A 17,777-nucleotide genomic window follows, 5' to 3' on the forward strand; every position below is an offset into this window, starting at 1 on the left:
TGATATTTTGTGGACAAGTTCGGTACGTGATAAGGACAAAGTGATTAGATTTCGGTGAAGATCCGGATCCAGATTAAATTTTGTGGACAAGTTCGGTATGTGACAAGGACAAAGTGGTTCCATTTCGGTGAAGATCCGGATCCAGATGAAATTCTGTGTACAAGTTTGGTATGTGACAAGGACGAAGTGATTAGATTTTGGTGAAGATCCGGATCCAGATGAAATTTTGTGGACAAGTTCGGTACGTGACAAGGACAAAGTGATTAGATTTCGGTGAAGATCCAGATCCAGATTAAATTTTGTGGACAAGTTCGGTATGTGAAAAGGACAAAGTGATTAGATTTCGGTGAAGATCCGGATCCAGATTAAATTTTGTGGACAAGTTCGGTATGTGACAAGGACAAAGTGGTTCCATTTCGGTGAAGATCCGGATCCAGATTAAATTTTGTGGACAAGTTCAGTACGTGACAAGGACAAAGTGATTAGATTTCGGAGAAGATCTGGATCCAGATTAAATTTTGTGGACAAGTTCGGTACGTGACAAGGACAAAGTGATTAGATTTCGGTGAAGATCCGGATCCAGATGAAATTTTGTGGACAAGTTCGGTGCGTGACAAGGACAAAGTGATTAGATTTTGGTGAAGATCTGGATCTAGATGAAATTTTGTGGACAAGTTCGCTATGTGGCAAGGACAAAGTGGTTACATTTCGGTGAAGAACCAGATCCAGATGGAATTTCGTGGACAAGTTCGGTATGTGACAAGGACAAAGTGATTATATTTCGGTGAAGATCCGGATCCAGATTAAATGTTGTGGACAAGTTCAGTGTGTGACAAGGACAAAGTGATTAGATTTTGGTGAAGATCTGGATCCGGATCCGACAACTAGAATTTAAGCGAATCTTCACCATTGAGAACAGGGCTAAACTAATATATAGCATGATATCTCAAAAAGTTGTCAATGGATTCGGATGAAACCTGGTGGAGAGGATAGGTGTGTGACAAGGATGAATTGATTCGATTTTTGGTGAAGATCCGAACCTGGATCTGGTTACGAGAATTATTTAATTTCTAAAGTGATTCTTCACCATTGAGAGATGCGGGCAAAAACGATATAGTACTGTATTGCAAGATATTTCAAAAATGTATGGGGCCCGATATGTTCTCTCGGATCAGGCATTACGTGGTGGACGTTTGCTCTCTCCCAAGTGCTCTTCTAGTTTTTAAGGTGATTCTTCACCATTGAAAGATTGGTCCAAAAACGATATATAGTAAGATGTCTCAAAAGGTTGTGGATAAATTGGGATGAAACTTGGTGGGCATGTTGGGTGTGTGAAGAGGAAGAATTGATTCAGTGTTGGTGAAGATCCGAAACCGGATCTGGATCCGATAATGTTTTTTTAAAGGGATTCTATACCATTGAGAGATTGGGCCAAACCCACATATATCATGATATCTCAAAAAGTTGTGGACGGATTCTGCCAAAACTTGGTCGACAGGTTGGAAATGTGACAAGGACGAATTGATTCAATGTTGGTGAAGATCCGAATATGAGAGATTTTTTTCTTAATTTCTAAAGTTATTCTTCACCGTTGAGAAGTAGGGCCAAAAACAATTAATAGCATGTTATTTCAAAAAATTCTTGACCCTGATATCTTCTCCTGGATCAGGCATGGCGTGGCGGAAGTAAGTGCTCTACCGAGTACCCTTCCAGTTCAATATGCAGTGAGAAAAGAATCGTCACTGTGTTTCCCATTCTTTGTTTTGAGTTACTCCTTGAATCCACTATGTTTACCAGTGCTTTCGTTTCAATGCCTGTGATTGCCTGGTACAGGCATGTGATGTTTCTTTCAGTCTCCAAAAAAAAAAAAAAAAAAAATCACAGTTGTGCAAATTGTTCCAGTGCTGAGACATAACCGCTACAAACCACCACCACCTCCTTTCCTACTTGCTAAAATCACGTCATACCGCTGTACCCAGTCATCAAAATATCAATCGATGACTAATCAATTACTGGATCCAAAGTAATCAGTAATCGTGATAACTCAAAATATGTGGTCTGGCCCACCCCAACTGTATAAGCGTGGGTTTGAATCCCAACCCAGCTATAAACTGTCACCCTGGTGTTTTACAAGCCTGGGTGGTTCATCAACGTGCACGTCGTCCCTCGGATGGACGTTAAACTGACATTCTGTTTGCTGACATTAGTTGGTGGATAATAATTGTGCAATGTCCTTCGCAAAGAGTCGGTGAGCTATCATCTCCGGTACCGTGGCCAAGTTTCAAATTCCTGCCCTAACTACTAGTGGGAAGGCAATGGCAATCCACCCAATATAATCTTTGCCAAGAAACTGCTTCGACAGTATTGACACTTTGTAACAGAGTATGGGACATCAGAATCAGAATAGTGTGAGAATAGTGTGAGAACACAAGTGTTAAGACAGCTTAAGGGGTAAAAGGAGATTAATTAATTCATTCGGAAGTTTGTCAAAAACACTTTGTGAAATAAAACCGACATGGAGAAAAAAAAAGGGCATTTCAAAAGACGATTGAAGACAAAAAAAGAAAAAGTAAAATTACCAGGGCCGGAAGGATGAGAGAACTTGGACGATCATCCAAGTACCGTTTCACCTTTGCCACTACAAATTTCTCTGTAGGTAGAGACTTCCCGGCAAGTTTTTGCCTTAAAGCGGGAACTTTCCTGAAGAAAAAACAAAAACACGTCGTTGCGAAAAAAACGAGGAACACAAGGATGAAGGGGGAAAACAAAAATATCTCAACAGGACACGTACACCCTTTCCTCCACACCAATGAGCACACTGGCACAACAATACTCAAACAAACATTCAATGAGTACAACAAAATATAAATCTGGATTTCAATAAAATAGACATTATCAAAGCTTTTCAACTTGCACTCTTCAGGATAAATCCACAAGCAGGTGAAGAATCAGCAGCAAAGTTATAATGTAATTTACAAAGTTATAATGTAATGTGTAAGTTATTATGTAATAATGTAATTTACAAAGTTATAATGTAATGTGCAAGTTATAATGTAATAATGCAATTTACAAAGTTATAATGTAATGTGTAAGTTATTATGTTATGTAATTTACAAAGTTATAATGTAATGTGTCAGTTATAATGTTATAATGTAATTTACAAGGTTATAATGTAATGTGTAAGTTATAATGTTATAATGTAATTTACAAAGTTATAATGTAATGTATAAGTTATAATGTAATTTACAAAGTTACAATGTAATGTGTAAGTTATAATGTTATCATGTAATTTACAAAGTTATAATGTAATGTGTAAGTTATAATGTAATTTATAAATTTATAATGTAATATGTAAGTTATAATGTTATAATGTAATTTACAAAGTTATAATATAATGTGTAAGTTATAATGTTGTAATGTAATTTACAAAGTTATAATGTAATGTGTAAGTTATAATGTTATAATGTAATTTACAAAGTTAGAATGTAATGTGTAAGTTATAATGTTATAATGCAATTTACAAAGTTATAATGTAATGTGTCAGTTATAATGTTATAATGTAATTTACAAGGTTATAATGTAATGTGTAAGTTATAATGTTATAATGTAATTTACAAAGTTATAATGTAATGTATAAGTTATAATGTAATTTACAAAGTTACAATGTAATGTGTAAGTTATAATGTTATCATGTAATTTACAAAGTCATAATGTAATGTGTAAGTTATAATGTAATTTATAAATTTATAATGTAATATGTAAGTTATAATGTTATAATGTAATTTACAAAGTTATAATATAATGTGTAAGTTATAATGTTGTAATGTAATGTGTAAGTTATAATGTTAAAATGTAATTTACAAAGTTATAATGTAATGTGTAAGTTATAATGTAATGAGTAAGTTATAATGTTATAATGTAATTTACAAAGTTATAATGTAATGTGTAAGTTATAATGTTATAATGTAATTTACAAAGTTAGAATGTAATGTGTAAGTTATAATGTAATAATGTAATTTACAAAGTTATAATGTAATGTGTAAGTTATAATGTAATAATGTAATTAACAAAGTTATAATGTAATGTGTAAGTTATAATGTAATGTGTAAGTTATAATGTAATGAGTAAGTTATAATGTTATAATGTAATTTACAAAGTTATAATGTAATGTGTAAGTTATAATGTTATAATGTAATTTACAAAGTTATAATGTAATGTGTAAGTTATAATGTTATAATGTAATTTACAAAGTTATAATGTAATGTGTAAGTTATAATGTTATAATGTAATTTACAAAGTTATAGTGTAATGTGTAAGTTATAATGTTATAATGTAATTTACAAAGTTATAATGTAATGTGTAAGTTATAATGTTATAATGTAATTTACAAAGTTATAATGTAATGTGTAAGTTATAATGTTATAATGTAATTTACAAAGTTATAATGTAATGTCCTCAACATTAATTGGTTGAGAGAAAGAAAGGACGGGATTACCTGATCGGTGGAACCATAGAGCATCATGAATAATGAGTAGGTGGAGATGAATCACCAAGAACCAGTGGAAACGTAATGCTAATTAGCTGAGGGCTCGTAGAGGGGGAAGGGTAAAGGGGGAGGGGGGGGATTTGTGGTTTTCATGATGACAACATTGATTGTGGTACAGTTGTCACACAGTCAAGCCATCATAGTAAAAATAAATATCAAGTTCAGACAAATTATTTCTGTCTGCAAAGAATGGGATTGGTTGACCTGATGAATGTGGCCTCCATTGCACGAATGTGAGCTCAACTGGGTCTTCTACTCAGGATTGTAAACCAGCCGATACGATATTGCTCTGCAAACTGACGATTTGTCAGTAAATGGTGACCAATTTCAGAGGCACGGGGAATAGTTGGCGAACTATATACATTCTTACAAGCCCGAGTTGGTTGTCTCTGTTTGGTTGACTGGCCACGTCTGATCCCCAAAGGGAAGTGTTGTTCAATGAGATCCTTCAATCTTAAAGATGTGCGGCCCCACGTAACGAGCATCACACTGGCACTGAAATTCGGAAATTAATATCTTACTTATACGAGAGGCGGGCAGAACATCTTTTTAGACTGACGGAAGCAACGGGCATGTTGGGAAAATCACTCAGGTTGGAACAGCATCGTAAGAATGGGACACTGTCTGTTTGATCTGGTTTTCAAACCGTTGAGACACTTTACTTTTCCAAGGTAGATGTCGGTAAACAGGACATTTACCAGGTCTGATGATAGGATTCTTTGGTGTTTAATCCTCAATATTCAGTTTATTTTGTCTTTGACCTCTGACATTTGACCAACTGCTTAGTTTATAATTCTCTCTCTCTCTGTCCACATTCTGTATTTTGCTCTGATGAAGGGCGAATGCTTGAACCATCAACTAAAACTCATTTTCCATGGCCTTGAACATGGTCTTATCAATATATATATATATATATATATATATATATATATATATATATATATATATATATATATATATATATATATGCCATTGTGTCTGTCTCAAATTTCTTTGTTCCTTATGCATGGCCATATCTTTTAAGTTACAAACTCGAAACTCGAGGGACAAATACAACTGTGTGTGTGGGGGGGGGGGGGGAGGGCGTAAATTCTCCATGGATGTGTGTACTATGTAGTGCCACCTGGTGGTGGTGATGGCAGCAGGTATCACAATTTCCTTTTTTACCTGGGCAATGCTGAGGTTAAAGCATTCTTTGTGTGGGTAAATTTGCCCTTCTTCCCTTCTACCCCCCCCCCCCCGACAACTTTAAAAAAACAAAACAAAACGGAATGGCCTGTCAAAGCCTGTCATCGTGTGTGAGACATTTGCAGCAGGAAGGGACACAGGACATGAGGATGGGGACGGAGAGGCATGGAGGGAGTGAGGGCTTAAAGCACTCTATGCATGGCTAAATTTGTCTGCCTTTTCTTCTCCTTCTCACCCAAAATTTTTGGCAAACAGGATGACCAATTGGTCTGTCAGCGAAGCGATGGGAAGGCTATGGGAAGATGGGAAGGATGGGAAGGTTCGTTGATAAAAACCCGTCTGGTTATCGGCTGAGAAACACCATGATAGTACACAACAAAACACAATGGTAGCAAAACATTAATACAAAAAAATAAAATAAAGACAGCAGCAAATGTAGAAATAAAGACAGATGCACGAAGATGAAATCAGACAAAAACACGAGAACAAGAAGAAAATCCTCCAAAGGAAAATACATTGAGCAATCCGAGCCTGTCAATACTCCATCGTTATAAATGAAATTAGCACCAATATATGAAGAAATTAACAACAAATAAGCACCCAAAAATTAATTAATAATCAATACAAGAAGAGATCTCTACATGGCAATGCTCAGGCCATCATCCAAAAAGGTGACATGAAAGTTACAGGTATCTACAATCGTTTATATCGAGAGAAATCTATGAGGTGGTGACCTACACCAGGTTGTTCTCAGCCAGGGAAATATCCATGACTTGTGGTTGTCCTAGCTACCTTGTGGAGAGAAATGGAAAGATATATTTACCGAAAAATCTCTTCTTCTGTTTCTGGGCAGGATCTTGCCTTATCTCCAGCCATGTTGAGAAATGCTCCTTTCATGTACATGTATGTCGCCTGCACAAAAATAACCAAAGAGGAGCTCAAGTTGAAAATGTCCCAGTGATTACAAACACTCCATCTCCATCTGAATGTTTATCGACCCTCGGATATGTCAATTAGGATTCGGGTCGAAACATTTCGTTTCAATTTTCTTTTGTTATTAGCTCTTCTGCAAAGTTAAACAAGAAAAATAGCAATCGGAAATTGCAGACGCTCACCAGGACTGCTTTTGTGTGGTGTTTGTGCACTGGTGTGTTACATAATTAATAATAGACATAATTAGAACTGCTGGCAGTGATGACCGGGTACCAAGACGTACCGCTTTGATCGGACACCTGACCCTGACCCATGACGTTTAAAAAAAAAAAAAATTATTGTTCATTATTCAATGGAATTGAGAATAAGATTAAAAAATGAATTCAATTAAAATCAAATGGAAGACCAAATATGTACAGTCCTGCATTGGAGTAATAATCAGAAGGAACCCAAACAAGCAAAAAAAGCAAACATGAAGTTCACAGGAGGAACCTGGATAGGATTCCTATTTCAGCTGCTACTCCTCACTCCTCTACCCTCAAACCCATCCAGGCACAGCCAAGTGAGCCTTATTCAAAAAAATTAATAAATAATAAAAACCACAACAAGAAATTAAATAATTCTGGCTGCCAGACCATGCATCTGATCAAGTTGAAATTTAAAACATGTATTCCGCAGCATTACTCGATCATAAATCTGATGTTTCATGTCGATTGATTAAGCAGTTCCAGAGAAAACATTATTTAATATTTTTCTTCAATTTAATATGGCTGCCAAACCATGTGACCGATCAATTATTCCGAAAAATATATATATATTAAAAAAAACTTGTACACGCATGCCTTGTGGAACATTTGTGTGACGTTTCCCCTCAATTTGTCTGGAGCCATTCTGGAGAAGAAGATTTTTATAGGTTTTATAGTAAATCCAATATGGCTGCAAAACCATGTGACCTATGACATCATATGTGTGAACATTTTGTTCCTCATGGATAGGCGGTCATACGTGTAAAGTTTTGCCTCGATCTGTTCGGCCACTTCAGAGGAGATTTTTGAAGGTTTAAAAAAAACAAAAAAAAACAAAATGGCTGCCGAATCACGTGACCGATGACATTATCAATATTTTTTCTGTGAACCATTTTATCCCGAGAAGACCCTCAAAAAATTTCATACTTAGCAGATGTAGCATTCTACATAAGCAATTATGACATAATAATGAAGGCACCTATGATGTTATCAAAAATTACACCTATTCCTCATGAGGAATACTTGCCATGTGCCAAGTTTAATTTTTTTCCTTGGAGCGGTTTCAGAGATACAGAAGTACAAAATTTTCCCGTTTTTCCAACATGGTTGCCACACCGCGTGACCTATGATGTCATAGTTATGATTATGACATTCTACATGAGTAGTCACACCTATGGTGAAAATTTTGTCTCAATCCGACAAGCGGTTGCGGAGAAAAACATGAAAGTTCTGTGCCGACAAACAAACAAACAACCAGACAGACAGAGACAGACAGACAAACGGACCCAAATGCAATACCCTCTCCTCCGGTGATGGTAATAATGTAGAAATAAACTTTTAAAGTTCCATGGTGGACTTAATCCCTATGCCAAAAAGAAAGCAGAATGGAAAGGTTAAAGCAAACAAGTAAAAAAAAAAAAAAAAAAAAAAAAAAAAAAAGACAAAGACAAAATGTCGGAGCACAACTTTTTGCTACGGATCCGTCCACAACTTTTTGAGATATCCTGTACACAGGCAAACAGACAGAAAGGGCTGAAAACATAACCTCCTTCACCTTCGGTGGCGGAGGTAACTATATCCGAGAACAAATCACATCGAAACGAGAAAGGTACTCGGTGGAGTGCATACCTGTGCCCTGTAACGCCTGATCCACGGAACATATCTGGCCCAATACATTTTTGCGATATCATGCTATGTGGTGTTTTTCACCCTATCTCTCAATGGTGAAGAATCAGTTAAAAAAAAATTCTCGTAGTCAGATCCGGATCCAGATCTTCACCAAAATCAAATCAATTCATCATGGTCACACATCCAACCTGCCCACCAAGTTTCATCTCCATCCGTCGGCAACTTTTAGAGATATCGTGCTATATATTAGTTTCGCCATATCTCTCAATGGTGAAGATTCGTGTAAAAAAAATATCACATCCGGATCTGGATCTTCACCAAAATTGAATCGTTTCTTCCTTGTGCCACACCCAACCTGTCCACCACGTCTCATCCGAATCCGTCCACAACTTTTTGAGATATCATGCTATATATCATTTTTGGCCTGATCTCTCAACGGTGAAGAGCCACTTAAAAATTATACAAGTCGGATCCGGATCCGGATCTTCACCAAAATCGAATCAGTTCCGGATCTGTCCAACAACTCTTTCAGATATCCTGTGCACAAACAAGCAGACAAACAGACAGAAAGGGGGTGAAAACATAACCTCCTTCACCTTCAGTGGCGGAGATAATAATCTTGAGAAAGTTTAGAAAAAGACTGTTAGTACCATAGGCCTTCAGGTGGTGGCCATTCCCATGGGATATCAACATATTCCCTCCCCACCATACGTGCTTTGTCATGGGATTTGCCGGACTAGATAAGATCGACAGCAGAACTAAATATGCAGAACTCCTCAAATAACTGCAACCTTCACTGTCGAGTTTGAAAATGAGGAAACGACAGAGCATGACTGCTCACACCACAACATTATCTGAGGTTCATAAACACCATGTCAGCTTTGACCAAGGGCTTAACCTGCATTTGGAGGTACTTGGTCATCCCTTAAAGAGACCTTGCTGAACTCTATAGCATTAGCGCAGAAAGAAAAAGAAGACATGAACGAGTGACTTTATAGATTGGTTTATGAAAATAAATGAATGATGGAATAAAGTCAAGTAAAATGAACCTTGCTCCATCTGCTCTGCTCATTAAGCAGGTTGGCAAAGTGAAATGCCAGCAGCCATTGCTGTTGGTAGGCATGGCACCACATGAGTTCCCAGAATGACATGTGCTGGAAGCCTGGACACGTGGCCTGGCAGGCCACTCCTTCTTCAAAACGAACCATCGCCTGGAAGAGGGTTAGGGGTGGGAGAAGGAGGGGGTGGAGAGGGATTGAGGAATTAATTCATTGACACATTACATAGAATGTCCAAAATCCCTCCCCATGGAGCAGACATCAACTCTATTTACTTCGTAATGGAACACCCTCAACCTGTAAATTGGATGCAACTACAGGCAGCAGCAAATATTGACAGAAGCAACTGAGTGACGATGGAAGCCAGAAAGTGAGTGCAGGTGAAAAACACGGAAGACAGTTGCGATTCAGTTCGAGTTTGTCGTGCAGTGGCTGTGCAAACAAAGCACATCGTAACCGGTGGGAAGCAAGTCAAAGAGCAATCCCCCCGCATGGCGCACAGCCACCCCCTACATGGTGGCCCGACACACAGACTGCCACTGGGCTTGCCATTGGCGACGACTGGGAAAGTATTCATCAACCCAACAAAAGCAAGGAAGTGCCTTAGATAAAGTCTCATTATTGAGGTCACAAGCATGGCCAAGCACAGTTTTCTGATTGAGGCCCAGCAACAGCGTCTTTGGCTCCCAACCCACCAGGACCAGAGTATGAGCCGGTTGCATATGCTTGCCGACTCCACACAAGAAATTATCTTACCATAATCAACCCGCAGAACATACAGTACATCACACCTTCGATGCATTTGTGTGGAGCCCACTTTTAGTGAGACCTATTTTACTTTCATTTTTGATTGGTGTCTACTCTCTCAACGCAGGGAGTCGCTGCAGGCCATGCAGGCCAGGCCGGTTGAGCAACCACGTGACCTGTACCCAGACAGCCGCCGCCACAAAGTTCACAATATTCATGAGACAAACAAGAAAAGATTGCTGAATTGCGCATTCCAGCTTTTCCACCAGATATTTTCTCAAAATTCCTGAGCCTGTGATCACAGTAGAAGCTGTGCTGTTTCACGAGACTGAGCAACTTCCACTCTATCTATGCCACGTCCAAATGAGGCCCCGCGAGGAGGAGTGATGAAAGCGACATTTTTTAATGAAATGATGATGATGATAGACTCGGATGATAGGGGAAGGGTTAAAATAGTGCGACATGGCATTAACTCCAAAATGGCCGATGTGGCCCTAACATCACTCCTCCTTGCGGGGCCTCAAATATTCACCATTTTATTTCTGAAACAGGGTGTTTTTTGGAAGTTTAACTTCAAGCACCATTTTCTTTATGTACGTGCATCAGAGTTGATACAAGACAAGTATGATATGTACTGGACTGTATTCGTTTTTTGGGAAGAAATTCTTCTTCTTCTTCTTCTTCTTTCGGCTGCTCCCGTGAGGGGTCGCCACAGCGGATCATCCGTATGATCCGCATAGTGATTTGGCACATGTTTTACGCCGGATGCCCTTCCTGACGCAACCCTGGTCGCCTCTTACGACACAGGGATAAGGTACACCTATTTTAACCGGGGTATACAGCGACCCAGTATACTGGTACTCATTTCGCCGACCTCGGAAGGATGACAGGCTGAGTCAACCCCCTGGTGTATTAATTCAGTGGCCCAACGGGGCTTGAACTCAGGACCTCTTGGATCCCAAGCCGCTGCCCTAACCACTGCGCCAACACCAGGCTCGTTTTTTGGGAAGAAATTATGAACCCATTATTGTCAGACATTTCCTTTAAGGTATTCATTCAGCAATTTGTCAGCTGTCAGAAACATTTTCCTGATGAGACGTTTCCGACTCCGATGTGTCGATTCTTGACTACTCTGTCTTCCACTTTTACAAGCTTTCTCCATTGAGTTGCGGATGAGCTTACTCCCTCGTATCAAGTGTCCACTGAACTTTGTATCCTTCTCACCTGAGAATGTCGAGAAGGTATTACCTGTCCAGCCTTGACCATGCTTCGTCAATGAACCTAAAATGGGATCAGTGCTCATGTTTTCAAATCCTGCGCTGCCATTTTTGTTCCCCCTCTGTATGCTCTATTCAGTCTGTGCTTTGGCTTTGTCCATATCCCAACAGCCCCATACATTACTCCCATCTACTAGAACCGGTGTAAAATCAGCTCCGATCAACCACGGAGCAGTGAGCTTACTTCCAATTACAAGCAAAGTCATGGAATCCATCATTGCCGCTGATGTCAAGTGTTTTCTGTTTTAAAAAATGCCTGATCTCTGACCATCAGTTTGGATTACATTCCAATCACTCAACTCCAGACAAGTTGCTGCGCCTCTCTCAGGAATGGGTGGAGGCCATAAGTCGAAATATAAATCAAAGGTTCAAGACATTTCCCTTGGACATATCTTGGGGAAAATCACAGTCTGGCATCCTACTTTGCTTGCCAAGCTTTCTGCCCGTGCATACAAGGCCACCTTCTTGGTCTTGGCTTCGTAGTTGGGGTGGCGGCTTGGGATCCTTCCCGAGTTCAAGCCCAGTTGGGCCGCTGAATTAAAATACACCAGGAGGATGACTCAGCCTGTCATCCTTCCGAGGTCGGCAAAATGAGCACCAGTTTAGTGGTAAGGGGGACACTGCATCAGTGGCATGGCCGTTTCCCAACCAATGATGCAACCAGCAGCCACAGGCTGCACTCGATAGAGAGAGGTGCAGGAAAATCTCAGTCTCACCCTGTCATCCAGGGAGGATCGTCAAGCTCATATCTGAATGTAGCGGTCTCTTGAACTTCGAGGCCTCCCCATCCGATATGACCTCTCCTGGGATGACTACAAAGCAAAGATGGCAACAGACTGTGCATCCTCCATCAATCCAAATGTTTATTTGGGAAATCAGAGCTACTCACAGTCTTCAAGGCCTTTGTCCGGAGCACAATGGTGTACTGCTGTCCCCTTTTGGGCCATGCCCTAGCATGACATCTGTCTCTCCTGGATTCTGTGGCACATAAAGCTCTCAACGATATTGGAATCTCCCACGATGAGACTAACGCGCAAGGTCTGCTGCTTTCACATTGCAGGAAGGTTGCTGGTCTCTTTTTTTTTTTACCACCTCTTCTCTCTTCTTCAACCTTGCATAACGCCATCCTTGTTAGACTTCCAAAATCCAGGTTGGCTGCACACCTCAACTCCTTTCTTCCTAACTTCTCCTCCCGATGGAACTACTTTCCAAAAGCTGGTCTTTCCCACTTCACAGGGCTTCAAAGTAGGCAGTGCACCACCCCCTCATGATTTTGATTACCCCCATTATAACCTTGTCCAACCGAACCCTCTTACTTGCTGTTTTCAGTATTTATAGAAGAAAATACAAGGAGCTTCAAAGCAGGAGGAGGACATTCGGCCCATCAAGCCTGTGCAATCATGGCAACATCTTTGTACATCCCCCAATGTTGATTGGACTCCCTCCCCACTTCATTCAGTTACTTATACCACTAAGTTTTAAAACAATCCACTGACAATACCATCCCTACCCTTGTAGGGAGACCATTCGATGCATTCACCACTCTGAGTGAATGACCCCTGCCTTACTGATTCCTTACTAAAGCCCCCCCCCTTTTTCCTCCTCTCCTCTCTCCATATCCTTTCCTGATTGTTAATCTCTCTGCTGGTTGTGTGCAACTGTTGTCCTACTGCTCTATTGTCAATTCAACCTGCTCTTCCATGAGCCTCTCTCTTGTGGAGGAAAAAAACGGAAATGAAAAACACTGCATGATGAGAATGAACAAACATTACCTGAGATACATTTCCTTTGAGAATCTCTATCCTTCCAGCAAAGAAGACAAAAACAGCACCCTGCAAGACACAATGGACGACTCGTTTGTGCAGCTATTTTTGCTTCACACCGACATCGATTTCCCACCCACATCCTTCAGAAACACCTCCAAGAGGAGCAAGGAATGAAATACAGAATTGAACACGCGACAAATATACCCCGACACTGTTGTTGGCAAAAGCTTACATTATTTGAAAAGAAAGGGTTAATATTTACAGGAAGAACGTTGACGGAAGTGTGTCAGATATTTGTTAATTGATAACAAAGTTAGATTGCTGATACTGTCGTTTTACCTGTGGGAATCGTTGAAGAAAGGGGGCAAGAAGTGCCTCAGCTTCTCCGAGATCACTGTTCCCAGTTCCTGAAACACATGTACAAACATTTATCCATGGTTAAAAAAAAAACAACTAAAAACATTATGGCGAGGTTAAGACCACCAAGGAACTCAAACTTGAGCATTAAGGAAATTAGAAACAATTATACACACATATATGTAAGAATACCAGGGTTGATGGAATGTTTTCAGTGATTAAAAAAAATCATTGCAACATCAGTGAGTTCAATGGAAGGAAAACTAGAGTGAAGTGGATGGCGCGCCATCGCAATTACCCACACTTCCCACCTTAAACAAAGGTTAAACATGACAAAACGTTCAAACAGGAATGAGCCGAAATCAAATTTTGAGTTAAAGAAAAAAAAATCTTTTGTTTTGACTCCAATCACCAAAAAAATCCCCACCCTCTGGGGGTCTAATCCCCAAAAAATAAAAATAAAAATAAAAAAGTTAAATATTTCTTGCGTCCCCCAATATTGATTGCATATACAAAGTTTCATGAATTTTTTTTTTTTAAAGTGTAAAAATGTGCCCGTAATTACATTTTTGGTATTTAACGCTTGACCTCGCCGCAGGGCTTCAGAGGGCTGGGCCAAAAATTATACGGCTCTTGTCATGCGATGATCATAATGCTCAAGTTTGGTGAATTTCTGCACAACCGTTTAGTGCTTAGACCATTTAGATCAGGGGTCTCCAACCTTTTTTTTGGCGGAGGGCCACAAAACCAAAGTGGTGAGGGTCGGAGGGCCGCACCTAAAAAAAAGCACGCTAAATTCCGAAAAAAAATATCTCATTAATATGTGGAAATTTAAACAAAAATTAGTGCTGAATATATTTTTCTTGCCAACGAATATGATAAATGAATAATCGTGTTAAAAATACATGCGTCTAATATGAATCAAAATCATAATAAAAATTACAGAACGCTTTAATCATTGACCCTGACAAATTGGCAGTACCGCGGGCCGCATTGTAATGTAAACTTAATATGGCACTGCGGGCCGCATAAATCCATCTCAGGGGCCGCATGTGGCCCGCGGGCCGCAGGTTGGAGGACCCTTGGTTTAGACCTTCGATACCTGTTAGACCCATTTAGACACACACCACAAAAACATCTATAAAGTCTTCTTGCAATGTACTGATAATACTTTTTTCAGCAAAATATAAATTTGAATGTGAATTGTTCAGAAATCAAGGTGTGAATATGTGATATATATATCGAATTAACCGTAATTTTTATGTTTCACATGGATTTCGGAATACAGTGTGTACAGGTGATGCCTGAATCACGTCAAAGGAAATCCCACATGAAGTATCAGTTGAGCTTTGTCTTTAATCGCACTCTTCAAAGAGAAATTTGAATGTTAATTGTTCAGAAATTAAGGATTCATCATCATCAGAGGAAATCAGAGGGAATCCTGCCAAATGTTTCGACAGTGGTAAGTATCTGTTCATACTTACTGTGAAATTTCCACGGGTTCTAGTATTAATAATTTCCTGCAAAAAATTACAAGTTTGACAATACGTTATCATATTATCTTACCATCAAATTACATTGAGGTACAACTGTGGTCCGTGAGGTACAACTGTGGTCCGTGAGGTACCGCTGTGGTCCGTGAGGTACAGCTGTGCTCCGTGTCCATTTGACACAGTCATTGAAGACATTTACATCACCACTTTTGAAGGGTTGTACTTTATAATGCAAGTTACCGTTTCCCATTCCTCATGAGTAATGGCCACTATGCAGGTGTGTGTGTGTGTGTGTGTGTGTGTGTGTGTGTGTGTGTGTGTGTGTGTGTGTGTGTGTGTGTGTGTGTGTGTGTGTGTGTGTGTGTGTGTGTGTGTGTGTGGTGTGTGTGTGCTTCGATACTTCAGAACGCAGGATGTGGCAAACTACACAAACCAATGGGTGTTTATGTCTGATATCAGTAGATGAGATTTTATCACAAAGTGTAGTTTTTAAATGATAAGTGCACTACAATGCAAAGCTACTTCAACAGTCGTGGACTTATTTTAAATGGAGGTGTGTGTAAAATAATCGCATGCAAATGGTACAGTGGAGAAAGGGGGGTTTGGAGGAAAACCAACAACAGAGTTGAAGGACAAGATAGAGGAAGACCTGGACAAACAATGGGTGTGGGAAGGAATGGGGGACAGGAAAGGACAAGTGGGGTGGACAAGATGAATACAGAAAGAAACTCTCAGTGGGGAGAAACTGGAAATTGGAGAGCTGAGAGTGGGATGGGGGGGGGGGTGAGTTGGTTAACAAGGGTAGAAAAGATCATGGTTTTCGATTAGGGATGATCTGAGATGGTGATGAACAGCTCGCTTGAGACCTGGAGGAAAGAATGAGGTTGTTGGTTCCACAGGCAGGAAAAAGAGGAAAAAATAAGTGAAGCTGAGCAATGATCCTGGATATAGGTAGTTTCACCAGAAGGGGTTGATGGTGTGAGCCTTGCAGAAACCTGTGGGAGAGGGGACAAAGCACAGAAAGAGCAGAGGGTGCAAGACCAGGAAGGAGGCAGGAGAAGAATGACCATCGACCTGTCTGCGATAGAAAAGCGATCGGTCCACAGACTCATCCTCAGCACAATAATCTTGAGGGCTTTGGTTTCCACGGCGTCAAGCTGAGCAAGATGTGAGGCAAAGGGGAGCCAGCCGAGAGGAGAGTGCAGTACTCCATCAACATCTGGATGAAAACTTTGCAGGTGTATAGGAGCTCAGGTGTGCCAAAGAAGGACTTTGCATGACAGAGGATGCCCAGTTTGCGGCTGGCTTTGGGGGCCAACTTTGAAATGTGGTTTGCCAGTTGTTGTACAAGATCATTATATTCCACTATTAGTATGTCATTATAAGAGAGACAAAGTATAAAGGAATAAACTTGCGTGTTCGTATTGTTTCCTCACCACCAAACTGTTTATATGCCACCCTTCCACGATTCATCAGCTTGCTCTTTCATGAGCCAATATTTTATATTTTACAAAAGAAAAAAGAAAATTGGTTAGGCCACCTACAGGACTTGGAAGGACTGAATGGGAAACACAAATATAAAGTTTGGGAGGTTACGTTGCTCGAAGCTAGAAAAGGAAGGGAGTTCATGGGAGGGTGAAGGGTGGGGGTGGGGGGGAGTGGGAGGTGATTACCCAAAACAATGCAGATGTAACAGTGGAAGGCGAGCAATGCAAGAGCACACAAGGGAGCACGGAGGGATCCACCTTGGGCACCCTCAGCTAGACGAGCCAGCCCTGTTGCCTAGAGTACCACAAGACACAAATGAATTAGTCTGGACAAAAACACACACAAAAAAAAAATAATAATAATAATAATAACGTAGATTAATGGACAAAATGAAAAAAATGAATCACTACTGAATCCAAATATTTGTGTGGAGTAATTTTTAAACATAATGATCAGTGCAAAAAACAAATTAGTTCAATTCAATTCAATTTTGGTTTTATTCAAATGAGACAAAAGACATGACAAAAATCGAAAGACTTAAAAGTTAAGTTTACAATGTTAAAAAAAAATAATAATAATAATAATAATAATAATAATAATAATAATAATAATGATTACAAAGATATGCTTGTAATAGGAAATACACTTGACAAGTTAGGAAAAAAACAAACACTTGATTGAGATTGATACGTCTAAATTAATACTATTCAAATAAGTAATATGGTATAATTGCCAACACAGAAGCATAATTGGGACAACAACAAAAAGTAAACAGAACATTGGCAAGACAAACATTTTCCCCACAACAAGGCTTCTGAACAGGCAAGGAGTACGACAACAATTTCGAAATCTCAAACACAGGGAGGGAGCCAGGCGAGTGAGCACAATGACAACGAACAATGAGAATATCGCGAATATATAATTTGATTTAACAGCTGTACAATATGTGGGACAGTTGATTGTTGATCTCTTTCATTTCGAGTTTCGGGAATATGTCGATGATGTGAGTTTCTTCGATCAAGAACATTGATGTGTTGACGATTGGATGGG

The 17,777-nt window shown here is 39.6% G+C and overlaps 1 protein-coding gene across 1 annotated transcript in view; it reads right to left on the bottom strand.

Annotated features, from left to right (window-relative positions):
* The window catches only part of LOC147029009 (tetratricopeptide repeat protein 39B-like), a 144,270-nt gene that overhangs the window by 47,819 nt on the left and 78,674 nt on the right, over positions 1 to 17,777 (bottom strand). Inside the window, exons 9-14 of the mRNA XM_085879929.1 lie at positions 16,913 to 17,021; positions 13,729 to 13,796; positions 13,396 to 13,455; positions 9,591 to 9,752; positions 6,558 to 6,646; positions 2,580 to 2,700 (exon numbers count right to left, since the gene is read on the bottom strand). Of these exons, the coding sequence (XP_085736055.1) occupies positions 2,580 to 2,700; positions 6,558 to 6,646; positions 9,591 to 9,752; positions 13,396 to 13,455; positions 13,729 to 13,796; positions 16,913 to 17,021 (609 nt within the window). The remainder of the gene's footprint in view (positions 1 to 2,579; positions 2,701 to 6,557; positions 6,647 to 9,590; positions 9,753 to 13,395; positions 13,456 to 13,728; positions 13,797 to 16,912; positions 17,022 to 17,777) is intronic.

This window comes from Eptatretus burgeri, chromosome 4, assembly GCF_056783735.1.
Source record: "Eptatretus burgeri isolate ZD-2024b chromosome 4, Ebu_testis_v1, whole genome shotgun sequence".
In the NCBI taxonomy this organism is placed as follows: Eukaryota; Metazoa; Chordata; class Myxini; order Myxiniformes; family Myxinidae; genus Eptatretus; species Eptatretus burgeri.